The sequence below is a fragment of the Ambystoma mexicanum genome, chromosome 1q (assembly GCF_040938575.1).
Source record: "Ambystoma mexicanum isolate Mex_15411 chromosome 1q, UKY_AmexF1_1, whole genome shotgun sequence".
In the NCBI taxonomy this organism is placed as follows: Eukaryota; Metazoa; Chordata; class Amphibia; order Caudata; family Ambystomatidae; genus Ambystoma; species Ambystoma mexicanum.
Window position 1 is genome coordinate 1,292,486,440 of NC_090922.1, and position 27,177 is coordinate 1,292,513,616.

Genomic DNA, 27,177 nt, shown 5'->3' on the forward strand with positions numbered 1-27,177 from the left:
GGACAGACCCATTGTCATGTCCATCCTCCACGTTCATGTAATTTCTGTTGCCGTTGGATAAATTGGGGTTTCACATGGGCAGAATTAAGGACTATTTGGCTCCCTTGTCTACATTTAAGAGGTTCCTGAGGATGGACATGTTAATTATGGTGATCCTGAGGGTAATTCTCCAGGATCTGCAGATCCAGGACTGGTTCATGGTGTTGGACCTTTAGCGCGCCTACATCCTTGTGCCAATCCATCCGAAGCACAGGAAGTTCCTGACATTCGTGATTGGAGATCCCATTTTCAATTCATGGTGGTCACTTTCGGCTGAACTCACAAGGGCCTTCACAAAGTTGATGCTGGTGTTGGTGGCTCATCTTAGAATGGATGAATGACCCCTTCGAGGGCCTCTCGCCAGCCTAGCACAGATGTTGCCTTTCCTCAAGGATAGCTGCTCCCTGAATTTCGAGGAGGCCCAGATGACCCCATCACAGAAGCTCCAGTTCTTCGGAGCAGTCCTGAATGCGCTGGGAAATGTTTTCAACCCAAGCAAAAAGACACCCGCATTCAGCAAATGGACCATTGCTTCCAGAATGCATGCATATTACCAGCTTCAGCCTTTTTCCGCTTTCCGAGCCTCTTGGCATCTTTTATTTCGTACGTTTTGTTTATTGTGCTGTGGGTACAGTTCTCTGCAGAGATGTTGGACATTCTTTTGCTCTTTTTGCTCTTGGAAAAAAGTTACGCAATACCTGTCAGGGTGGTAGAGCCACGAGAACTTGCTGTTCAGAAAGTCGTTCTGGCTTCCGGGCTAGAAATTGAGAACGTCACAGACGCCTCCACAGAAGGCTGGGATGCTCATATAGGAGATCTGAAGTTGAGTGGGTTTTGGTCCTGGGTAGAGTGCCTCGGGCGCATCACCTAGATGGAGCTGTGAACAATCAGGTTTGCGCTGATGGCTTTATTGCCCTCATATCAGGGCTGCACATTTAGCAGCAACTGAGCTCAGTCTCCCACGAGTGGCAGCTTTGTCTGTACCTCATTTCAGAGAGCTTAATCTTTTGGAAACTGCCCAAGTTGATCTGTTTTCGACAATGGACAACTCAAAGTTCAAACTTTTCTGCTCAAGGGAGTTCTCCAGGAGGGGTCATTGGGAAAGTTTTGAGGGCTTTCCTGGTGGCGTGGACCTTCGGCCTCAATTAGTCACTACTGTTGATTACAGCCAATCCTGTCAGTTCCCAGAGGCTGTTGAAGTTTTAGGCTTTCATAATTCTTTTGGCCCATAGTGCGGCAATAAGAATCATGGGACCTTCTCAAATTGGCCATCTGTCCTCTCGATGCCTTCTTTGGAGGGAGGACTGGCTGTCCCGGTTAGAGGTTCGGGTGCCGACCTAAATCCAAAGTGTCTCAACCTTCATGAGTGGCTATTTAGAGGATGAGGTATGACTGAGAGCTTACTGATAAAGTCTTGGAGGTGCTGTGGGCTGCTAGCAGGCCTTCTATATGGTCCATCTATATGTGCAGATGGAGAAAAATATGGAGAAAACTGAAGGAATGGTGCTGAGGAAGTAGTGCCTACCCTATGTGGTGTCGCACTTTGGTGCTTTCATTTTTTAATTGCTTCCCCCTTAATGCCTTTGAATTCTTTTTCAGTTAGACGTTTGACATTAAATACTGTTTTTCTGATGGCAGTTGTGTGGCAGATTTGTTAGTGTGATACCAGCGTTATGTGAGCCCCCTTTCCTTCAGTTTGCAAGAAGAAAACGTATCCTTGGGATGATGCCTATTTTATTGCTTTAATTTGTTGTATTAGTTAAAAACGGAGCTGCGTGTCTTTTTTCCTTCCCCCTCCTTCAAAGGAGTAGGAGAGGATTCATATGTTGGATTCCAAGAGGACTCCTATATATCCAAGACTGCCTAGTTCTGTTGGGACGATGAGCTCTTTGTTTCTTTTTCCAAGTGCCTGTTAGGTTGTGTGATGAATAATCAAACTGCGTTCTGTTCAATAGTTTTATGTATATCTGAATATTACGAGAACAAGAGCATAATGGTACCTCATTGGCTCCGGCCCATTCCACTAGAGCTATGGCAGCCTCTTCTGCACTGCAGAAAGAGGTTACATTGAAGTATGTCTGCCGCGCTGCAACTTGGTCCTTGTTTCATGCTTATACTTAGCACTTAAGTTAAGATTTGTTGACTAGCAGAAACGCCCATTTTGGTAGGGCGGTTTTTCTGAATTTCCTTGTCTACTGTGCTTTCAGCCCACCTCCAATTACTCATACTGTCCAGATGCGGCATGTTTGAGAGGATACAATCCATTGAGGAAAAACTACCTCCCTCTAATGTTTTTTCTATGCGTTCTCCTGACACAGATTCCGCTTCACTCTCCCATGCTGCCCCACTTCTGAAAGCAGAACAAGCATAATGGAGGGGGATTCATCTTGAAGCGGGAGCAAGGGTGGATATCCTTTGTGTGAGGAGGGACAAAAGGAGGTGGATGGCTTATCTTGGTCTGAAAAAGAAAGAGCTTGGCCTTGGGCCCTGAAAGAGAGCGGGAGCGGGCGATTCTCTCGAGGTTACAGGATCTTACCCTAAAGTAACAACATTAAGTAGCATTAAGCCCGATTAAAGTCACTTTCGATCAGCTGCCAAGGTCGGAAAGGACAATAGTGGTGAATTCGGACATTTCTAGCAGCCACCTTGAGGAAGAAAGCTGGGGGTGGGTAGCAAGTACCCTTAACACCAATAGGAGCTGTTAACGCTGGGCTGCCACTGATTGTGACCAGTTGGTTCTGGCCTCCTGGAATACTAGGGGCTTCAGCCACTTGTTCAATGATTCGGCTGGGGGTTTTGATGTCTTTGGTATTCTGTGTCTGCAAGAGACTTATTTTTTTTGTAACTCTTTATTATTTTTTAACAATAAACAACCATAAAAAACAAACAAACAAAACATAACAACCACTCTGGCACTTCTGTGTGGATTCCGCCTTTGCATTTTCGTCTCGGAGTGATACTGCAGCCGTGTTGTTCTGGCCCACCACCGTCCATTTTATCAGTGTCAAGTCCATCTCTCTTGCCCGCCAGACCTTTCAGGGGGCTAGGCGTGTCCACGTCCCTTCTCTAGTTTACTGTTCCTCTGATCCCCCGGGATCTCCAGTACTGCTCTCTGCCACTTGTCTAAATAGCTCTTGCATCATGGAGTTCCATGCCATTATCTTCTGACCACTTTCCCCTTCCCCCCTCTGCACCGCTCATGTCCATACCACTGTTTCCGCCACCACTCACTTCTGGAGATCAAACCACCATGAATCTATACTTGAGCCCTCCTTTGAGTTCCATGTCATTGCTATCTGGTGTTTAGCCAATATGCATACCCGATCCTTCATTTTGTGGTTATCGGAGTCGCCTGAAGCAGAGGGATTTCATCGTTTTTTAAATCCTGCCACCAAAAATGGAAGAGGAAGACCGAGCTCAGGCCTCCTGCGTTTAATTAAAAAGGATCTGGGCATGATATGGCATTCATAACGCGCCTATACACAAGTGTTTCAAGGTGTATAAAATCTGTTAAATCTACTAACCAAAGCCTTTATATGCAAACCATATTAATGGAATGTGTGGGGAGGTGCTCAGGTCCCTCTTTCCATTTGGTGGTTATCAACATTTATTGGAATCCACTAGAGAGGGATGATTTGGGATTTTTGAATTTGATAATGAAGGGGATTGATTCATTAAATGTGTAAACCCGAGGATAATAATCTGTGGGGGGAAAATAAAGGGGTAGTCCTGCACTCTGAACCCTGATCCTTCAGGTGTAGTATATATATATATCCAAGGTTGGATCAGTAGAATGGGATGACACTCTTTTAATACATATTCAAATTTTTATTCCATATTCAAATTTTATTTCATCAATTCATTACACAAAAAAATCATCTAAATATCATAAAACCTGATAAAAGAACACAATTTCATACCAACAATCATGGCCACATGCAAAAGTTCATTCAGACATTCACACAATAAGAACACCCAAGGTGTTTTATGCGTCAAAAGGCATTGGAAAAGTAGTATTTCCTTTCAATTAATACATTAAACAATGACCCAGTCCCTAATATTAGGTGTCGTGGTATATCTGATGCCGAATTAAGGTCAGATTTCTTTCACAAAACGTCTTCACGTGTTTCGGTCAGAGACCTTCATCAGGACGTAGGGCAAAGGAAAGTGCTTCGCCCTGTTCTCAACAGATATGGGCCCGTAACCAATCCCCAAGTTTCAAATCAAGGGTAGGTGAACAGGATAATGGACTTTAATCCTCCACTGGGAACAGTGCAACTACTGTACGGACATCCGTAGTGCGACTCGAGAATCTTCACCAAAATTTTGATGACCCGTGGTCACTCGTGGGTCAGCGTATGAAGTGCCAACTCAATAGGCCATACAATATGCTTTAGTACTCCAGGAAATTTCCAAAAACGGCCGCCACCGTTCATTCAGCTCCGGTCACTCGAACCAGAGCCTACTTGGTTCGAGTGACCGGAGCTGAATGAATGGTGGCTAAACTGAGAAGTGATAAACCTCTCTAGGGAGTCGGACAGAGGTGATAAAATCAAGAAAAGGAAACCGTGCAATACAAACTGGCTTCTATCACACAAAGGCATTACATTACAGCTAGACTCGAACTAATGCTCAAAACACTGTTCTCTAAGGACTCAAGAAGTTTGTGGCTGCTGTTAAAGGAAGCAAGTGGCTCGCAGAGAGCCCTGATGTCGAACTCAGTTAATGAGCAGGACTGGGTAGGGTTCTTTGGAGCCCTCATCCAAAAACAAGGTGTATCGAGAGCTCTACCCCTGTGCAACCAGGTTAACCGAAGCAGCGGATGGTCACTATCATTCTCGAGGGAAGAGATTAAATCTAATCATGAAGGCTAGTAACTCTAGGGCACCAGGCACAGATGACCTTTCTAATTTTTTGTTTTAAAGAGCTCCAGAAGAATGGGCCAATTTTTGTATGACCCTTTTTTCTGAGGTATCGTCTAGAGGAGAGCTACCGAACTCCTGGAAGCAAGCATTTGTGATTCAGATTTTTTTAAAAAAGGTAGTAGATCTCAACCAGAAAACAAATTATCACCTCATTGCACTCCTGGATGTCTTGGGGAACATTTTCTTAAAAAGGATGAAGAAATGGGTAAAGGAGTCAGCCATTACGACCTAAGACAATCCGGCTTTGTAAAAGGGGTAGGATGTAGCTTGAACCTTCTCCTGTTAAACATTCTAAAAATCAGAGCCTTGCGGGAGGGAAAGAAAATTTGTATTGCTTTCATTGACTTTGCTCAAGACTTCGATAGCGTTGACCGAGAGCTGCTGTGGTCAAAATTAGAGTCATGGGGCTGCCCTAGAGACATTAGCTCTCTTATGATCTCCCTCTGTGCTATACTTCCCTACTTTGATGCAGGTGAAGCTCTCTTTTCTTTAGATGGACTCCTCTCCCAAAAAATTGTGGCCTCAAGAGGGCTAAAGCAAGGTAGTCCTCTAGCCCCGGATCTTTTTAATCTGTTCAATTTGGATCTTAAAGAGGCTCTAGGGGGGGGAGACTCTATTCCACCAAGACTTAATGCCAAACAAGTTGGCTGGCTACTTTACGCACATGATTTCATTATTCTGGACCAGACACAGATTGGCTTACAGTGCAAATTGAACGCACTACAAAAATACGTTCAGGCCAATGGCCTTAAAATTAACATGTCTGAATCTGCAATTTTGGTCCTCTAAAATTTAAAGGGGAAGAAAAGAGAAAAATGTGTCTGGCACTTCTAGAACGAACCAATAACCGTAGTCAACTGTGTGAAGTACCTGGTAATTGACATCAATCCTAGTGTCAGCGACGCTAAGCGAGTGTTGGAACTATGATCAAAGACCAGGAATCTGGCTACTCAGGTGTGTTTAATCCTTAGGAAATTCGGAAAGTTCTCCTTGATGTCAGCGCTTAAGTGTTATAAGCAAAAGGTAAACCCTATTCTGACGTATGGTGGGGAAGTTTCTCTAAGCCTGGCATGGGACATTTGGCCCAAACTGGAGGGTCTTTTCTGGAGGTAGATCCTTTGGTTGCCACACCAATAGCATTGATAAGACATGAGCTAGGTTTGCTGTCTTTATACGTGGTGGTTACGTGGAAAGCTCTCCTCCTTTATCGCAAACTCTTACTAGAGAGCATGCCTCCTCAATTTAAAGTCTTGAAAATAAAAAAGAAGGCAGTGGCCTGGGTTTGGGTTGTTGAGTCCTGAGCCAAGCACTGTAAAGGAATACTGGCGAGAATAAATGTGACGGAAGATATGCTGCTATCCAATCCTGAAATGGTCAAAAGGAACATTTGGCTGGAGGACTGGATTATGACCACAAATGAAAAATCACAATCTGCCTCTACCTGCCTTGCTATGGCTGAGATTAAGGCTCTAAATAATCTACCCAAATATTTGGTTAGATCTCCCAGTGTGCGTCATCGAACAGTATTCATGAGATTTACATTTAACTTGTTCTATACCAGAGAGGTTCTAACTAAACGAAATCAGGTGAATGAAGGAGATATATCATGCATAGTATGTAGGAAATCATAGAAACGCAACAGCTTTTGGTCCTTTTCTGCCCGAAGTTGAGAGACAGTAGAACATTCTTCCTAGGTGGTTTTGTAAATGTGTTCCCAGCTAGGAACGCAGAGGAATGGTGGTTTGCCTTGGTTCGGGGGACTGATCTTAAATTGACATTCACATTAACAAGATTTTTAGAGGACATTTTTAATAGATTGTGAAGTGTCTAGGTTAAGTGCAGCCTATGAATTGAAGAGTCCCTTTCCTGTTATTTATACTCTATTTCTTTTGATAAACAGTACCTCCCTATTGACTGCTCACTATATCTGTGTTTTCTATGCCTTTTTACTTATTCCGAATTTATCAAAAAGTTGATTAATGTTGATTGCTTGTATTGATGTAATGTATTTGTTTCTTTGTGTGGCAAAGGTTTGAACTAAACCAACGCTTTAAAAAAAAAGAAAACGATAATTTGAAATTTCTTAATCAGTGTTTTCTGCAGCTCTGCTGCTTTAAGTTCTCCCTAGTGATGTGTCCCTTGGCTTCTGAGCATAGCTGGGAGGTGAGAGAGAGAACTGAGATAAGGAGTTGTACTGTGTGCTATTTATACAGAGGCATCGTCATGTCCTGAGTCGAGAAGATGGTGTCAGAGAGGATGAATATCAAACTACACTGCACCCCTAGCAAAGTTTTTTGAGGAGAGGTAGCACTGGGAATATCTATCCAGATGAGGAATCTGTAGGTCTAAAATCCTGTTCATTATTCTATCTGTAAGTACAGTATTGCTCAGGATGTTGTAATTTGTTAGGTTCCTTTTGTCTTAATATTATAATTTGTTGTTTTTAACCATCAGAATCGTAGATGGAGTCCTGCACAAGCTCGTGAATTTGGATATCTGCACAACACGGTGGCATTACTGGTGTTGCACTCCGATGTTTCTTCTCAGAGGACTGTGGGTAAGTGGTGTTTCTCCTAGTTTTTCAGTCACGTTTTGATAACCTGTCTTTCATTTTTAGACAGATAGTGCTAAAAATGCTGATCAAGTTCTTTTATGTTATTGAGCATGTGTGAGTACTTTGGAATGTTTCACTATTCTATTCTATTAGATTTTTATAAAGCACTAACTCGCCTGCAGGCCTCAGGGCGATCACAGACAATACAAACAGGCAAACAGATATCGGGGGTTAGGAATAAGATAAGCTACTGTTCGGTCCATGGTTTGTAAGGGATGAGCCAAGGGAGCCAGTCTAGCTACATCCTCCATCAAACAAATGGAAATCTTTTAAGTCTAAACTCATTAATGCCTCCTTTTCCTCTAACACTATCCCAAGCAGCTTAAAAGAATCCTGGGTCCTCCCCCTTCTTAAAAAACAAACATTAAACCCCTCCATCCCCACTAACTACAGACCTATCACAACGGTCCCTTTCCTCTTGAAGACCTATCTTCAAATTCAGAAATACCTTGAGACTAATCAACTTCTAGGCTCCCGCCAATCTTGGTTCAGACCTCAGCACGGCACGGAGACAGCTCTAATGGACATCAAAGCTCAAATAGATGAGCTCAACGACAAAGGAAATACAGCTATGCTACTCCTCCTTGATCTGTCGGCAGCGTTCGATCTGGTGGACCATGCAGTATTATGCAAACACCTAGCATCGGCGGCCCACTTTTCAAGTGCAGCTATAGCCTGGATCCAGTCCTTTCTAGACAACAGAAGTATACAAGTCTTCTCTACTTCTGCATCAGCTGACCCAATTCAAACAACATGTGGCGTCCCCCAGGGCTCATGTGTCTCTCCAACTATGTATAATATCTTTACTAAGCCTTTATTTGACAAATTGGACAGATTGGGTGTCTCCTACACAAACTATGCAGACGACACCCAGATCCTCATCCCCCTTTCGGGCAATTTCATCTCGGATACAGCCTTAGTAAATGATATATACACCCTCATTCAGGCATGGATGGCAACCCATGGCCTCTGCCTGAATGATGATAAAACAGAGATCCTGATCCTTGGCTCAGCTAATAACCTAAAAAAAACTTGACACCAACTTCAACGCCTTCAATATTGATGGCAACATAATCACAGTTGTCAAAGAAGTAAAGACTTACTTTACTTTACTTTACTTTACTTTACTTTACTTACTTACTCGGCTTCTATCTGGATTCTACGCTATCTCTAAAAAAAAAAACAGGTAAACTCTCTGGCCTCATCACTCTTATATGATATATACCACACTGACATTCATCACTCTTGTCGGGGGGTGAGGGCATACACCTACTTTTAAGGTAACAGATGCTCATGCCCTCCTCACCCAACTAGCACAAGTCCCCTGGGACACCCTGCCACACAACCTCCTGCAGTAGCTGTCACCATGGAACACAATCCATCTGCAGATGCACATCCAGTAGTGCTCACAACCCATGCAGTGGCTCCCTCAACCATATCCCCTCTCAACTTAAGGGCACTGTGTGTATGGTGACACTGTCAATTTGATATATTAGTGCAAAACGACTTGATTGAATGCTTTGCATTCCAATTCATGGTAAGGTTCCACAGGTACTGTATGGGTGCTGGCAGATCTATTTGCCTCCCACTTATGTAGAGGGACTTCTGTTACATGCCCTTAGAGCAAAGCTCTAAATATACCTTTCTAATCACTGACCTTTGTTAGTTCATTTAAAACAATGAAAGTTGTGTATGCCACTTCAAAGCTCTCCATGTTTTATAGTTAGTCGTACAAACTTGTACGTCCCATAACCTTTCCTGCATCCTTGTGGGGGCGTCCCATAACATGGGCACGGTACTGGAACCATTGGCAGCGGAAAAACTCTCCTCAGTCCCTTTTTCCGCACGGACAGTGTCGGACCTGGCAGCCAGCGCTGAGACTTTTTTTAGCACTCTACTTGCTCCCCGTTTTCTTTTTTCAATCTTACTTCACTTCCCTTCGGTGCCTCGACTCCCCCACGCAATGTGTCTTGAGTGTTTAGAGCCCGAACATCACTGGGACTCATGTTCGGCTTGCAGCACTCTTGGTCACAGGGCATTGAAGAATTGTTTGTCACAATGAAGGGAAATCTTCAACACCTCTCCTCCTCTCCACCTTAGGACTTCGTCACCAGGACCTATCAAGACAAGATAGGCCCAGTGTTCAGCATGGCTTCCCCGGGTTCCCACTGATAGGGGTTCCTGGCATTCAGGTTCTGCCAGACTTGAGGCCATCTAGGCAACCAGATCCCAAGCTGAGGTGCTCAGGGGCCCTACAAGGCTGGAAGGGCAATCAAGTTCGTCCTTGATCCAGCATGACTACCAGCACAAGTGCCACGGGTGTCTAGCTTACCAGAGCCCGCTCTGAGGTCATGAGTAAGGGTGTTTCAAGGGGATTGGGTCCTCCGACGTATTCCATATCTATGTCAGGTTACCTGTCATAGATATGGAATACGTCGTCGGACCATCCCTGTCCTGGACCTGTCAATTCTAAATCTGTCTTTACCGCTGGAACGCTTCAAGATGATTACTCCTGCGCACATAGCCCAAGTCTTTGTGTGCAAGGGACTGGATGTGACCACCCCCCAAACCACCCCCCCTTCACCCGAACGGAGGCGATCCTGGTGGTGACGACAGACTCCTCTCTTTCGGGCTGGGTGGCTACTCTGGAGGGGCACGTGATTCATGGCTCATGGTCCAGGATGGAAGCCATCCTGCATTATCAATCTGCTCAAGCTCAGGGCAGGGGGCCTGGCCCTCAAGGCGTTTTTGCCCCTCATCAGGGACAGGTCTGTTCTGTTCAGGATGGACAATTCTACTACAATGGTTTACCTGAACATGCAGGGAGCCCCCCCCCCTCCTCTGCATGGAGGCACTATCGATCTGGGAATTGGCCCCGACGGAGGGGTTTTGGATTTCAGCAGTCCACCTCCCGGGGGACAGCAGTACAGAGGCGGACCGGCTGAGCCACTTAGGGTTCAACACCAACGAGTGGGAGTTGCACGATGACTCCTTGTTGCCCCAGTTCCAGTGTTAGGGGTTCACGGACCTGGACTTGTTCGCATCCACTCTGAATTTCAAGTGTCCCCAGTTTGCTTCGTGGGCAAGACAGGTTCCGGGTTCTCTGGGAGATGCCTTCCAGATCTATTGGCACGACTGCGTGTGTTATGCGTTCCTGCCCACTCCTCTGCTCCAACAGACCCTCAGCAAGTTTCGGTATTTGCTGTGTTGCAGCCTCATTCTGATTGCCCCACACTGGCCTTTGATACCCTGTTTTTCGGATTTGCTTCATTTGTCATCCCAGTGTCCCGTCCACCTTCCAATCTCCAGCAGGGGATTCCTGACGCAGCAGGAGGGATGGGGAGGGTGGGGGGGGGGTGGAATATCTGGACCTGGCCCACCTGGCGCTGGCGGCCTGGTTTCTGACCAGCTGAGGCTTCAGCATGCTACATTTTTGGATGACAACTGGGACATCATTCAACAGGCCAGGAGGCCCTTGACTAGGGCCCAGTACAAGAGTAAATGGTAATCAGTCAATTTATTGAAAACATTACTGAGTGGTACATTTCACTGCAGAACTATAACAATGAAAACATGAAATAAATATATAAAGGGTAAGGGGTTAAAATGGGTCGGGATGGGTTTGGGGTGGCGTTATAAGGGTGAAAAATGGAGGGGCTTAGGGAGGGGACTCCCCCAAATAAAAAATAAAAGATTTGGTGTTTTGGCCACGATGAAATGTACTACTCTAATGTCCGTCAGTAAAATCACATGTAAATGGACTAGGTTCTGCCATTGGGATTTCCACAAGGGTCTAGACCCTGTCACTTGTCCTCTGGATGACGTACAGTGTTTTCAGCACACCTGGATCGTTCTGGAGTTCAGGTGGATACTTGCCGCACTTATTTGGTGGTCATTGGGGCTTACAAGAATTCCTGCAAGCATGTTTTTTCGGCCACCTTAAGGGGTTGTCTAAGCTATTCCCTATGGTGCATAGGCCGAACCAGGTCTGGGACCTCAATGTGGTTCTGGCAGCTTTGCAGCGCAAGCCTTTTGAGCCGATAGCCTCTGTGGACATCCGCTTAGTGACACTGACGCCCGTTTTACTGTCTGCTCTCACCTCTGTACACAGGGTTAGTGAGCTGCAGGCGTTGTCTATGTGTGAGCCCATCACCACGTTTCACAACGATATGGTCATCTTGTGCCCTCATCCAAACCTCTTGCCCAACATGGTCTCTCCATTTCATCTGTATCAAGAGATCTCCCTGCCGGTCTTCTGGCCGAACCCACAATCAAACAAAGATGACAGGATTCTATGTAAATGTTATCAAATCTTGACAGTACATGATATTTATTTCATATTTTGATTGTAAACAATTCATTGACATATCACAACACAATAAAAAAGCGCACAACTTTTCCCCATCATTCAAAACCTATTCACATCTCATATATACCATATTCATGCCAACACGTATTCCTAACATATGTGTCTATTGACACCATAACCTAATGAAAAATCATAAATTCAAAATCAAACATATATTTTTCAGATGTGTCTCTCTGTATGACTTACAGGAGTTATATGTCTGTCGACACGAGTTTCGGTTGTAGTCCACTGAGGGCAGAAGATACCTTGCTCTGATATTTTAGCCAACCTTCACCAGGACGGAGGACAACTGAAAAATATGCATTGCCTCTATGATGTATAGGGTGAGCCCCGTAATCTAAAAAATAATGATAAACTAATTACAATTTGTTTCTGCAACCCTGTCATCTTATATAGTTTACAATATACACTCAATGAAATCAAACAGCAACATCTCAATCTGTTACCCATATCAAGCTCACCTCCACTGAATTTCAGAGGGCAGTGATGTGTTGGCAGAATCAATCCCGGTTTATGTTATTTCTCGTGGTGCAGCAAACTATATACACTCTTAAAGAGTAAGAAACAAACAAACACAATGGCCTGTTTTTTTTAGCTAAAAGTAGAAGAAAGTATCAGTCTAGCCTTGGTTGCATGAATAATTCCTGGCAAAAGGATACTTACTACTTTATTCATACGTTAGCAATTTGTCTAGCCGTCTGTGTATTCATCTGTGTGGATCACAGTCAAAAAAGCCTGGTTATTCGTGTCTTCTAAATGAGATACTTTTAAGTGGTTTAGTCTGATCGATTCAGGATGCCTTCCCACCACTAGGCATTCGGAAAATACATGAAAAGTAAAGATGTTTGTTTAGCCACTGTGGTGTTTGTTGTTCTGATCGACAAACTTGCGCTCCTATGTTTGGAATGACTACTTTCTGGATTGCTACAGTCATGAAATAAATCTTCCCGTAATTACGAATATGCCCGCCAGCACGACTTGCACAGATAAATGCGCTGGATATATTAAACCAGTCATGTCCGCCCATTGTCCAATTATCTCAGAGTCTGTTATCTGATTGAGCTCTGTGTTATTGACGGATAACATGTGGTAAACATGGCAACGTATTCCTAGCTAAGGAATCCTCCTTTATTTATTACACATCAAAGAGGTGCGGAGTAGGCCAGGGCGCCTCTCTGGAAACCTCAATGAAAATCTGACGATCTTTGTCGACGATCCTTGCCCTTGAGAGGCGTTGAAATTCACAGACAAAAATGGGTCCCCATTTGTCAGCAGATGGACAGAAGAGCACACAGGCTCTTTTTGACAAAAATAGAACTTTTTCCACAACAAAAGCGCAGAAACTGTAGAATAGCTCACATAGCAAAACTCGAGGACTCCCAACACTTGAATATGCGGTAAACATCTGAAGATAGCTGCCGGAGGAGAGGCTTAGGGAGAGAGCAGTCATTGGCTGGGGGCAGTATTACACAGAGTACAGTGATTGGTTTAGAGGAGAAATACAGTTTTTAAGTGAAAGTGAAATATTTTTTCTTTTACCAAGAATTCCCAGCCTGAGGACAGAGAATATTTATGAGCATGTGAATCCATGCCAGACCCCATGTTGGAGAACTAAGTATCTGTCCGTGCCAGAATGTCCAAAACAAAACTGTCATGTGTCCAAAGTTCTATTCTGACCCTCAGACCATAAACTAAATTCTAAGGTGGAAATGTCTTTAACCTTGGGTAGTTAAGAAAAGTGTTCATAAAAGAAGAATAAATGGGTCCAACACAAAGGTTCTTCAAGGTTAAAAGTCCTTGCTCCAGAGGGCGGTTCATTTCCCCAGGATTCCTATTTACTGTTTGATGTTTCACAAACAGTTCCTTGTGCCTTTCTTAGTCAACAACAGCACTGACATACAAAACTATCTTGCTTTGTAATTTTGTCTCTTTCAGGACACCTTTTTCTAGTCCTGATGTTTCTTCAGTACCTCCTTATTTCACACAGTTGTAGTTGCCTGGTATACTCTCCTTCCAGGGCTTCCGGTTTGTTTTCACACACATGCAATCGCCTGGAATACTCTCCCGTCAGGGCGTCTTGTATTCACACACTTCCAATTTCCTGGTATAGTTTAATGCCTGGGCTTCTTGTATCCACACACTGGTAATGGACTGGTAGACTCAACTGCCAGTGTTTCTTTTATTCTCACACTTGTACCTGCCTGGTATACTCTCCTGCCAGGACTACTTCTACTCACACACTTGTAATTGCCTGGTATACTCTACTGCTAGGGCTTCTGTTCATACAGGGTCTCTGCCCTCTCCCAGAGTTGCACAAATACTTTGTCCGATAATGTATCTTCTTGCGCGCCGAGTCTGTGCAGAGTCCTTCTTGTCCTTCATGTGCTGCGGGTGCTTATCTTCAGATTGTCTCCCCGAGGTCGGCCATTGGCAGCAGCTTTATTTTGCCAAACGGAGGAGAGCTTATATGCTGAATTATCCCGTTTCAGTTTACGGATTACATCTGTGCACGGTGAGATTTGGGTCACAGTGAGGGTGGGGGGGGTCAAAGATGATGGGGCCTAAAGTATACCGGCCATCATTCGTATGGCTAGAAGAGTTGGATGGGTTGGCACCAGGCCCAAGAATATGGATGGTGATTGTGTAGTGGTGACCTTTTCGGACGCAACTGTGGCTGGCCATCTCCTTAGTTCTAACCTTGCACGAGGCCGTAAACCAAATGGCTTTAGACTTTTTAGTAGACTTCTCTCGCTGGATTATTTCTACGAGAGGGTGGTTGATCAGGTAGTACCTGAAACAATGCAGGATAGAAGGGATGTTGGAGCAAAGGGGTTGGTGCGAGGGTAGGGGGCAATTAACTGGGCGTCCAGTATCTGTCCGTACCATGGAGGGAGGATGGAGCTCAATTCCCAGGAAACAAGGGTGTAATCATATTGGTCAAAGTGCACCTAATGGTGCTTTTGAACTGGCTTATCGTTTTGAGATCCTCACTTCTTGTGAGGACCTTGATTGACAGATGTTCCACGGAGTAGGGTTGCCCTGGAGGGTAGGGGTAGCTCTGTCGCTAGCTCCATCATTGTAAGCGACCCCAGGCCAGTGTACCCCCAGTGTTCCTTATGGTGTCGTGGAATATAGCAGGGTCAAGGGGGAAGTTAAAAAGGTGTGATATTGCTGAGTTTCTTCAAGCTAATGAAGTGATTCTTTTACAGGAAACTGGATGGTTTTCTATCTTTTGGGATCCCTCCTAAGAAAAAATTGAGGGGAAGATGCTATGAGGGCCTGTCTATTTTGATTACAATTTCACTGCAAAAGGTCGAAACTTGTCTGGGCATCCTACAGGTGGTCCGTCTTTCGACCACGAGGGGTGACCTGATCTGTATTATCAATTTTTATAATAGTCTGCATAAAGCAGAGGCTGACAGACTTACCAGAGTTAAGGGGTTTATTGAGGATTTGTTGTCGTTGGGTCGGAGCAAAAATGAATTGTATATCTAGGGAGGTGATTTTAACCCAAAAATGGGAATGGGCATGGAACGGGATTTACAAGACTCTAGAGGATTTGTCTGTGAATAGCCCTACCCCTATTTTGTGGGATACAAGGGTCTGTAACAAGGGTCTCCAATTGTACTCATGGTTGACGGAATGGGGGCTACGCACTGTTAATGGCCGCTTGGCTCCAGATATCCCTGGCCTGGTGACCTTTAACAACCATTTGGGCTCTTCGATAATTGACAAATTTTATATCTCTGTGAGGCTTTGGGATTGGGCATTGAGCTTTGAAGTAATTCCGGATGTGAACAGTGACCACCACCCTGTTCGTCTTTGTCTCAAGGGGATGCTGGGGGTGGGGGCTTCAACTGACTCTGTATTATTCCCAATTAGTGAGGTGGCTCCAGGTGCAAGAAGAATCAAATGGGGCACAATAAAGGAGGATCATTTGTATATAGACACCATCTCGAGGAATGTAGCTTTATTACTTGGTATATTAGAGGACACTTCATCGTCAGGGCGAATTGTGGACCAATTCGTTGAACTAACAGGAGCCATTTCAAGAAGATTTATGCTAATACATAAAGGGAAGGGCACAGGGATATGCATGGGTTGGTTTGATGAGCCGTGTAGAAGTGTAAAGAGAGCACTATTACTGACTTTAAAGGCCCCGACCTCTTGTAGAAGAGAGATATCCCAGGGCACATTATAAAGTAGTAGTAAAGAGAAGGAAATTAGAAATTGAAGGGGCATCTTGGGAGGGCTTTCTGGACGCTGCTAAACGCAATGACCAGAAGGCCATTCTGGGAGTTTGTGGAGGGGGGTGCTGGGGGCGGCATGATCAATGAGGCAAGTGGCACCCCTCAAGTGGCACCCATGTGGCGGAAGCGGCCTGACTGGAGCATTTTGGGAATTTATTCAAGGGTGAGAATATGAGGGGGTGTGTAGGGCCAAGTGCCTCCTGTTTAAAGTTTGGGCTGGATGACGTATATAAGGCCATAAGCCAGCAAGCCCATAATCAGGCACCGGGCCCAGATGCGATACCATCGGACCGCTTTCATGACCACCTGGATTTGTGGGCATCTCTCTTGACGGTGGTGTTTAATGCCTGCATAGAATCAGGGAGATACCCCCCATCCTGGAAAAGGGCTATTATCTTCCCTATATTTAAGAAGGGGGACCATGCAAGTCCAAGTGCCTATAGGCCAATATCATTACTGGACACCTCTTTTAAGATCTTTGGGAGAGTGCTACTAGGCCATATTGAAACCTGGCTGATGGAACAGGCGGTTCTTTCTAACATCCAGTTTGGCTTCCGCCCGGGAGTAGGCACTATGGTGCAGAGCCTTAATTTGTATCTTCTGGTGGCCAACTCAGTCTTTTGTAGGGGACAGGTGGTATATTTAGCATTTATGGACCTGAGCACGGCATTTGACAAGGTAGACAGGCCAAAGCTTTGGGCTTTGCTCAGGTCCATTGGCTACCCTGGGGCCCTACTGAAGGTTTTGATGGAAATCGACAACGATAATGTGGATTTCCACAACGATAACGGTGTGTGTAGTGGTCCGGGGGGTCACTGTACAGCGTGCTTTAGGGTCGGCTGTGGAGTGAGGCAGGGCTGTGTTCGAGCCCCAATCTGTTTCTGCCTCTATATTAATGGCCTCTCGAAGGATTTGTTGACTATTTTGGCAGATTTTTTGGTATTGGGGGGCTGGGGGTCTGGCATTTCCTGTGCGAGCTTACGCGGATGACACCGTATTGCTAGTCAGGACCCCCTAGAGCATTGCAGACCTTCATTAATGAGTATGAAGCATTTATGAGCAATTTGGGGTTAAAAAATGTACTCTAAAGAATCAGCTGTAATGGCATGCGTGGGCAGAAAACGGCCAGCTGCAGTGCGACCCATGATTTGTGTTGGAGAAGTTATCTCCAGGGTGAAGGTCTTTGATAACCTAGGGATTAGATTCTTGGAAGCCATCACAGGGAAGGCACACCTAACTAAGCAGTCCGCTAAGATGAGCCAACAAATAGGGGGGAATTTTCGCTTCATGTCCCGTTGTGAGGGTCAACCGCTTGATGTGGTATCTAAGATATATGTTACACAATCAAAGGCAGTTACATTATATGGGGCTCCATTGTGGGGTTTCCAGAAGGCTGGTGAGTTACAATTCAAGGAGAATATATTTTTGAGGAGATTATTGGGACTCCCTAACTCTTCAGCATGCACGCACCTCCTTCCTTCTTCTACTCCATCATGGTCGGAAGTTCCCTATACAAGATCTGCACCACATGCGGACTGCGGAACGGGTTTGTGGGGGACAAATACCTTCAGTCCCTCTACTGCCTTCACCCGGATCACAAAGGAGGAGATTGCGAGATCTGCCTCGGCTTCTCCAAGAGAACGATTAAGGATCGACACAGTAGACTCGTGAAGTGGCTAAGCGCCAAGGCCTCTGTCCCGTGCCCCAAGCAGGGTTATGCCTCAACCAGGACCGGCCGGTCCGAAGGGTGGGCTTCGAAGTCCTCTGAGGGTGCTCCATCCGTGGGGGCCCAAGACAAGGCCAACCACTGCAAGTTCACTTCCGTCAGGGTCGCCGTGCAAGCAGGTTCAGCAATGGGCAGGGCGCGATCAATGTCACAATCTGTCTCCATCACCAGCCATCGCTCGTGCTCCTCCTTGAAAAGGAAGTCGCCCAACCTGGCTAAGCTGAGGGAGAAGCCCAAGAAGCCTAGGGTGGAGGAAAAGACGGCCGACCTGCCCAACGAAGCCCAGGCGGCGCAGGAGAAATCTTCGTCGAAGATTGTACTGGTGTCAGCCTCTCTCTCGAAAACCAAACGGGCTAACCCTGTGAAGGGTTGCCCCTACTGCGCTCAGGGTGTCCCTGCCCCTGAGGTGGGAGTCCTCAGCCAGGGCAGTGGCGAAGTCTGCTGGCACACGGAGAAGAAGATGCCGTCGCTAAGCCCGTCTCAGACCCCTCAGGATGTAAAAAAAAGAGGGGGCGCGATGAAGTCCCAGGCCAGCCACAGACCGTACCCCAAGACATGGATGTTTTGTCTTCGGACGATGAGGACTGGGAGTCCCTGCACACAGCCTTCAGCTAAATAGAGGAAGCACCATCCGACGCCCCTGCATCGACATCCACACCCACGCCAAGTGCCCTCCCCCCCAACGATGACGACATTATCACGTGGGGCGTACTGCCGCAACCAATGGCGTCCCCACCGAATGAAGTGGGTCGTTAAATGCCATGGTCGCCAAAGCTTCCGAGCTTTTCCAGCTGACTGAAGAGACCAAGAAGGAAGGATTCCTATACCAGAGGTGCGTGGCCAAGTGGAAGACCATCATGGCAGTGCCTCTCCTGGATGACGTGTGGGAGGAAGGCCTAGCCCTCCTGAAGAATCCTTGCTCTGCCCTGGTAGGCTGGAGAAAAAGTACTGGGTGCAGGGGTCCGTACCCAAGTGCCTATGGTCGCGACCGCTGCTGAACTCAGTGGTGTCGGCGACTGTGAGGAAGAGGTTGTTTAACCCCTCTTCATCGTCCTCAGTCCCTATGGACAGCGCGAGGGGAAGAAGCTGGACGCCATGGGGAGGAAGGTCATTTACTCCTGCCTCGACCATCAAGGCAGCCAGCGCATTAACGATCCTGACCATGTACGACCTGGAACTGCTGGCCCAGCTTCTGGAGTTCCAGACTCGCCTCCACCCGACGTCAAGCGGCGATGGGGCTAGTTCCAAGACGACTCCGGGGCCCCGGAGTCTGCTCCAGATGCTTCTTAGTTAAAAAGAAGACCTGAGGCTGGAGGCTCATTCTAGAGTAGTGGCGTCTCAACAAGTACCTGAAGTCCCAAAAATTCAGGATGGTCACGTTGCAACACGTGCTTGGCCAAATGGAGGAAGGAGACTGCTTGACGTTGCTGGATCTGGAGGACGCCTACTTCCACGTCCCCATTCACAGGAAGCATCGAAAGTACCTACGCTTCGTGGTGCAGGGAAGGCACTACCAGTTCAATGCCCTCCCTGTTGGCCTAAAGTCAGCTCCCAGGGTGTTCACAAAGTGCCTGGCTCAACAGACTTCTGCCTAGCGTTGCACTCGGATTAGAGGATAGTGGTTGTGCTGGGGAAGTACAAGACTGCCACAGTGCGTCCCATCAAGTCGCTGCTCGGCATGATGTCGACGTGCATCTACCTTATCTGGCTATGCCAGTTGCGGCTGTTAGGGAGTATTCTCTGTAAGGATTATTTCCCAAATCTAGTGAGTCCCCCAGCAGTTTTGCTGGATTTTTGGGGTTTATTTTGTCTCTCCTGCTAAGAGTGAGACTCTTTTACTCCCACTCTTGGACATGATTTGAGGTGCTCCTTTATCTTTCAATGTGTTTTATGGGCTATGGGGTCCTTTACCCCATAGGGCTTCATGTGTTTTTGATATGTGGGTTACACAGCACCCTCCGTGCAGTAACCCAGGGGTGTCGTAGCGACCCCCAAAACATAGACTCCATACCCTGGGACTGACTACTGTCTCCCAGGGCATGTAAAGTCACCATTGGCTTTACTAGTCTTAAATTGTGAACAGAACCAGTACAAACCATCATATTGTGGACGTACTGGTCGGGGCAATTCGATTGCCCCGGGGTCTGTTGTTCGAGGGGGCACTGTCCAGTCACCCCCCCGACCGAGTTTTGGCTGGTGACAGTGGATACTACTTTTTATATTCAACCGCGAATATATTCCTATGGGATTTTCCCATTGTTCGAGGCTACCACTTTTTAAAATATCCTCGAACATACCGCTGGTTTATTAAATTAATATAATTTCACCGGTTGGTATTTTTTGCCGAAACTTGGTTCCAAAATGGTGTTTGTGTTCGATTCGGTGACTCCAACAGAAGCCTCCAAAAGTGGTGCCACTCTTTCTGGGTACCACAGGGGGTGTAGGAGTGGCTTTGAAGTCATCCAGTCATCCGTGCTGCGGCTGCAGCACTGAAGAATCAACAGGCGACAAACCGTGAACCGACAAAACTCAACACTTCTGTCACTGCACCCGTCGCCACCGCAGGTCATCAATGGAAATCAAAGGACTTGCCCTCACATCTTAAGGACCGCAATGAACTCGACTACTGGACTTCTCTGCTGTCCACCACGAAATGTGGATCTTCAGGATGCGTTCTTCGATGCGAAGTGGCGGGAAACCCACTGGCGGGAAACCCACCGGCAGGCACTTCTCAGTGCCACTTAGAGTTCTTCAGTTGGTTGGAACTTTGCAAGCTGCGGGCATCGAGCAGCACTATGCTAGTGTACCTACTCTTCTGGATGACACACTGCATTCTGGCTTTCCAACAGGCACAGACAGCCTCAGGACCCTGGGCAACTCTGGTGGACGTTTTGGGCACAAGATGTCCAGTCTGTCGTCTTCTGGTCCCACGAAGATACATCTGCAGGATGGCAGAACAACAGTTGCACGGTGTCCCCTCATTGTTTTCAGGAAGAGTTTTCCTGTCCAGGTTCTCGCTTGATAAGTCCTTGTATCAGCACAGCAGTATTTGGACACGATGAAGAGTTACAGCAGCAGATTTCTTCCTCTAGCTGGTTTTAGCATAAGCCTTCAGCCAAACTCCAAGCTTCTGACACAGAGGTACACAAATCCCCACATTCTCTGAAAGGCAGCTCCAGAGCCATATATGGTCCTTCCACCCAACATCCAATCAAGGGAAGAGAACAGAGCCATGGATTCTCATGACTTTGAGAGACGGGTAGGAAAAGCAGTGGCAGTAGCCAAGTTACCTTTGTTCAGAAATCTATTGACTCTTATGGGAGGGTCTGGGTGTCCCAAAATGGGTGAGACCAAGAACTTCTGTGAAATCAGCATGTAGCTGCCACAAGCCCATACCCTGCTCTGTAGGGCAACATACTGCTGCCGTTGGAAGAAATTCTGCAGCTGGTGTAGAGCACAGGATATGGATCCCTTTTTATGCGACACCTCAAGAGTGTTGTCTTTCCTTCCTCATTTTGCCAGTCAATTCCTCAGGTCGCTGTCAAGGGCTATTTAGTGGTGCTCTCTATCTTTAAGCCACACCAGAGCAAGGATTGTACTTCATGATTTCCTTGGTGGTGCAATTTTTAAAATGCCTGACTAAACACCTTCCATCCGACAACCTTGGTGGTACTGGCATGGAACTTAAACCTGGTGTTCACGTTTCTCCGGGCGTCCCCATTTGAGCCATTACATTTGTGTCCTCAGAGGCTGTTATCTTGGAAGATGGTCGCTATCTCCTCAGCCCGAAAAGTGAGTGAATTGCAGGGCCTGTCATGTAAGCCACCTTTTACAGTCTTTGCCAAGAACAAGGTAACTCTTAGAGTAAGTCCTTTGTCGTATCAGATTTTCACCTGTCACAGACAATTTGTTTCAAAGCCTTCGATCCACCTCCTCATCCATTCAAGGAGGAAGAAAGGCTGCATAGGCTCGATCCTAAGAGGGCTGTGAGTTTTTACAGAACAAGCCAATTCAGACTGAAAGATCAGCTGTCCATTGTATATACCGGCCCAAAAATGGGCAAAGGAATAACAAAGCAAGCAATCTCTAGATGGGTAGTGCTTTGTGTTTCTGAATGCTACACAAGAGCGGGTAAAGATAGCCCCGAAGGCTTCATAGCACACTCCAGTAGGGGTGTGGCAGCACCTATGCTCTGCAAAGAGGGGTACCTGTGAAGGATATCTGTCCTACTGTGACGTGGTCCTCCATACACACGTTTGCCTACACACCGTATCCTCAAATGAGTCTCGTTTCGGCAGGGATGTCCTCCAACAAGTTGTGACATAATCGCCATGGAGTTCACTCCTTCCTTCCTCCGTAATGGTCTTGCTACTCTGGGAGTCTATTTAAGATGAGGAATTCATTGGAGGACACAATCCATTAGAAGAAGAAATGACTTGCCCCTGGTTATGTTTTTCTACTAGATGTTCTTCCCACTGATTCCTCATCGCCCTCCCAGCCTAACCATGGTTAAGGAGCTGCCTAATGACGATTATGAAATGACTCTCCTTTAACGATTAAACTGTTACTTTTATCTCTAATCCCTAATGCGGCTGTACAAGGGGGAAAAAATGACAACTGAGGTCACTGGGTGCCAAGCGCTCTATTTGTTCCCACATCAACGTTGCACCCTATCACAACGCCAGTGACTCGACTACCAACGCCAGTACGCACGATGCCCCCTGCTCGGGAAGGTGTTCTGAGAGCTGCAAAGCAGGAAAATATATATCTAAGATGAGGAATCAGTGGGATGAACATTCAGTAGAAAGAACATTACCAGGGGAAAGTCATGTGTTCTTCTGAGGGATGTTCCTTCCACAAATTGCTCATGGTCCTCTCAGCCTGCACCTCTTGTCAGACAACTAGCTAGTAAAACTCTGCGTTCCGTGGTCTCTCCGCATCGGAGCTCTAGGGAAAAGGTGTGTATCTGAGATCATGAGGCATGGCGCATTGATATATACTGACCACAACAGGGCACTTTGAGGTGTTGGGAGGAGCCGCCCTGCGCCCCGTTCGTCAGGCCACCAAACAGGCATCTCTACACAACCTTTTGCAATATTACAGTCTGAACCTGGCTAGGAGCGGGGATGGCCACTGTGGCAGAGCAGTATTACAGAGCTTATTGGTTTAAAGCTTTCAATCCTCCTTCCCATTCGGTTACTGCTGTGGGAGTCTATCAAGAAGAGGAATCTGTGGGACAAGGCAATCAATTGAGGGGAAAATGACTTACCAGTAATTATCTTTATATGGATACTTCTCTAACAGATTCCTCATCATCCTCCCTTCCTTTCCTACTTTTGAAGGCTTCTGAAACCTTCTTATTAGCAAGTAAAAAAAGAGATGTTTGCTCAACGGGCCGCTGTTTGGGTGTGTTAAAAATAGAGCATTTAAAAAGGGAGCGATGAAGGAGACAAAGTTGTGTTGGTTCCTCACAAAAATAAAGAGGGATATGTTTTTTTCCAATGTTTATGTGCTTGTTTACATGACATGGAAACTAATTCCCTCGGCTGTGGGGCGCACAGGGGAAAAAGGGTGGGGAACTGCGCCTTCTGTGTCTCTGTCAACGTCATGTCTGTAGTCGAGGCACATGAGAGCTGGAGAGGTGACATTGAGCTTGTCCAGGAGCAGCAGGTGCTGGAGGGACATCTATCAATAGGAGGATTCTCTGGCAGAAGAATCCATATAAAGAATGTTACAGGTAAGTAATTTTCCAGTCTATCATAGATTAGAAATCTTTGGGAGGAGGGATTCGAGTAGAAGAAAAAATTACCTACCTCTCGGTAAAGTTCTTTCTGATTGATGTTCCTCCCACAAATTCCTCGTTGCCCACACAACCTTTTCCTCTTGGCAGATAGTTTGTACAGCTTGGTTTGTCCTACACTCCTTCATCAACTGAGTGCTCTGGAAAATGGACAGATCTGAGGTCATGTGCCGTGGTGGTTCTATATATACGGGTACTGACGTCCTGTCCAGCGTGGGGCAGGAAAGTGTGTCGAGCAGTGCTACGCTGCACTCTCTGGCGACAATAAGGTTTCTGTAGGCAGCTTGTGCTGCATATGAGGAATCCGTTGGTCGAACATTCTTCAGAATTAACTTTTTCATCATTATATCAGCAACCAGCATTAAACAAAACACTGAGCTACAAAATATACAATCCTCAAATAAAGCAGTGAAGAACATTCTGGTTGTAGGTCAAAGGATCGAATCAAAAGGGGGTCCCCCCCCACCCCAACCCCGGTTTTTGGTGTAAAAAACACTTTTTTTTCCTATACGGAAACCGATCAAAAAATATACAATTTAAAAAAAATGTTTTTTACCCTTTTGTTTTCGGTCCTTTGACCGGACACCAAGAACATTAGCACATTCCCTTATCTAGCATTAACCAATCTGCTGCAGTAAGCTCCCAACATGCATAAAAAACAATGGTGTGTTGTGTTTCTTTGAAAGTGTTAGTGACTTTCTTTATTTGTACTTTTGTATTGTGTGACGATTCGCCAGGTCTCATCATTCTCCCTAGAGGGGGAAGCTCTTGCCTATGTGGCTAGCGATGTGACGCCGCTACTCAAGTATCTCCCTAGAAGTGGTAATATGCAGGAGGACCTCATAGGGAGGGACTCCCCTCCTGGGGATACAGACATCCACCTGGGGATGGGCCTCTCTAAAACCCTGTCACATAATCCGCTACCATCATGGTAACCCTTTTCTCCCACCATTGATAATGAAGCCATGTGCTATTCTGGGATCTTGTCTGGGACAAATGTAAAATCTACTGGGACGAGGAAGAGCAAGGGTAGCATATGGAATTGCAGTAGGCAAATAAAATCATGTACTGTAACAAGGTGGTCCACAGGAAGCATGAGGAATACTAAAGAGACTTTATTGCATGGTTTTGACATTACGCAAGGGCGGATTTAACAATATGAAGAAGAAAGCTAGAAAGGCCTGGAGAGTCTCATATTGGAAGCCTGCAGTATGCAAACCGTACCAGGGAAGTTCACACTGGGAGGACCGAAGGTGAAGCACAAGCATCCTGACGGGACGCTGCCGAATCATCCTGGAAGCCGGAATGGAGCCGACTCACTTTGTGGTGGCATGACCACAGAGAAGTGAAACGTTGCAACCAGAAATGACGCAGAGATCACCGGCCTGCCACTGAGCCGTGCAGGAAGAAGGAAGGGAGGTGCATGATACCCCATGAAGAACCAGAGCCGTGTCCCAAAGATACCGCAAGTAATGTGAACAACGGGAAGACCGGGTGGTGTCCGGGAAGGAGCCCGAATATCCACAGCGGGTGTCATCTCCCTCATCGCAGTGGTTAGTTGTGAGAAAGCTGAAGATGTCTCCCTAACTAGTCCCTGGGGATCTGTCATCTAGGTGGCCAGGACACGGCCATCTCTATTGGATCCAGGTCCTGGCCGTGGAGCAGTTGGGGAGGATCACCTGGATTGGGGGATCTTGGGTCGTGGAAGTGGCACACCAACGGGTGAGACGCAGTATCCCCCTTCTTTGAAAACCTTTTCCCCCCTCCTATCACGTAAGATATTCTGAAACACTGCCCCACCTTTTCCTAAAACGAACACTTTCACACACCAATAACGACGGACAAACTCCAGAGCCGTTTACTTGATGTGTCCCAACACAGGGTTCAGGCAAAGTTGGGCAATTGACCTGAATATCTCACACACACACCTGACGGCCTTTGCCCTTCCCCACAGGGATAAAAGGTGGAGCACGAGAGCACCATACGAGCAAGGCAGAACGCACAATGAGACGGCTATCCAGGCACGGCATTTCAAGAGGAGGAGAAAGACGGTGCATACTGAGGGAGAGAAGCAACCTTTCCCTTTCAGGCCAAGTCCCGTGAAACCTCAGCAGAAGGAAACGTAAGCCCACGAACAATAGCCAGCGTGTGTTGCAGCAGATGTCAATGGTTCAATGGTACATGAGATCCTCCTCCGCTGAACACCAAACCGGGGAGAGACGCTCGTCTCCGTGGTACCAGCCTTGACTCCCGTTACGAAAAAAGTCAAGCAGTTCATCACAGCCGTTGAGTCGAGGGGAGGATTGATAAAGAAACTGAACTGTGTGGAACGAAAGGAGCAAACGGCTGATTACAGAATGTGCAAAGAACTGTTAATTTATAAGGGGAAAGCCAGCTGCAGATGAGTGCTCTCTCGATTACCCGATTATTAAAACTACTAGAACCGTAAGGCTTTGGGAAATGTGAGAAGGTCAAAGTGGTCATACAGGGGTCTAGTAAAGTCTAATAAAATCCTCTGTGCAGTTGAACGTCTTTGACCGACAAGTAAAGGAAAGTTAAGGGTAATGAATACGTCATGGTGAAAGAAAAGATTGGCAAATAGTGAAACTGGATGCCGATGAAAAGGGGAGAAGTCTAATGCCTCAAGGAACATTTTGTGTTAACAATAGTGTACCCATGAAAGAGAGGTTCACAGTGAATTGTTTAAAAAGACATTAAGAATTGTGAATGTGAGGAAAGCCATAGTAAACAGACACGTGAAGAGAAACCAAGTTGGATGAACCAGTCATAGTGAACCCGATCGAGGGATGCTGACAAACTGGGATGAATTCTACGTCCCGAAATACAGTGTATTGAGAAGAGTGAACCCGGCAAAGGGATGACCACAGTGAACTGTACAAAAAGACATTTTACGAAAGTCACCAGATAATTTGCATTGAAAACCATAGTGAATCCGATCGAGGGAGGCAAACAGTCAAGTCAGATCTGAGCCCGGAAGAGGGGGATCCAAGGGTTCAAAGCCAACACCCACCGACCTTGAGTAAAAGAAAACAAAATGCAAGAGGGAAAAGCATTTTGAATGCATGATATGCCAGAGGGAACACGATAAAGAGAAGTGATATTTGAGAGGGGATGAGCCTGGAAGAGGGGAACCTGGGGGTGAAGAAGTATCACCCAAATACAGAGAAGAGCTTTTGTTAAACTTTTTGTTTAAGTATTTGAACTATCGGATCCTCAGAAGCAGGGTAGACAATCTCAGAAGATTCTGATATTGATGAGAACTTTCTGGGGAACTGCGCCCAGAAGAGGGGGATCCAGAGGTGAAAGACATCTGCCGATGTAACTGTGAAAAGGAACTCTTTGTTTATTATTTGATTACATCAGGCACACGGCAGCAAGAGACTTTTTGATAGAAAAGCGACTTAACCACCGAGTGCCCTGATTGCTGAAAGCG

General features: G+C 46.3%; 1 protein-coding gene across 2 annotated transcripts in view; it reads left to right on the forward strand.

The window, feature by feature from the left end:
- Positions 1-27,177, forward strand: part of USP24 (ubiquitin specific peptidase 24) — a 2,799,104-nt gene that overhangs the window by 2,346,339 nt on the left and 425,588 nt on the right. For both annotated transcript variants that reach the window (XM_069642114.1, XM_069642115.1), the window contains exon 58: positions 7,419-7,521. In XM_069642114.1, coding sequence (XP_069498215.1) covers positions 7,419-7,521 — 103 coding nt within the window. The remainder of the gene's footprint in view (positions 1-7,418; positions 7,522-27,177) is intronic.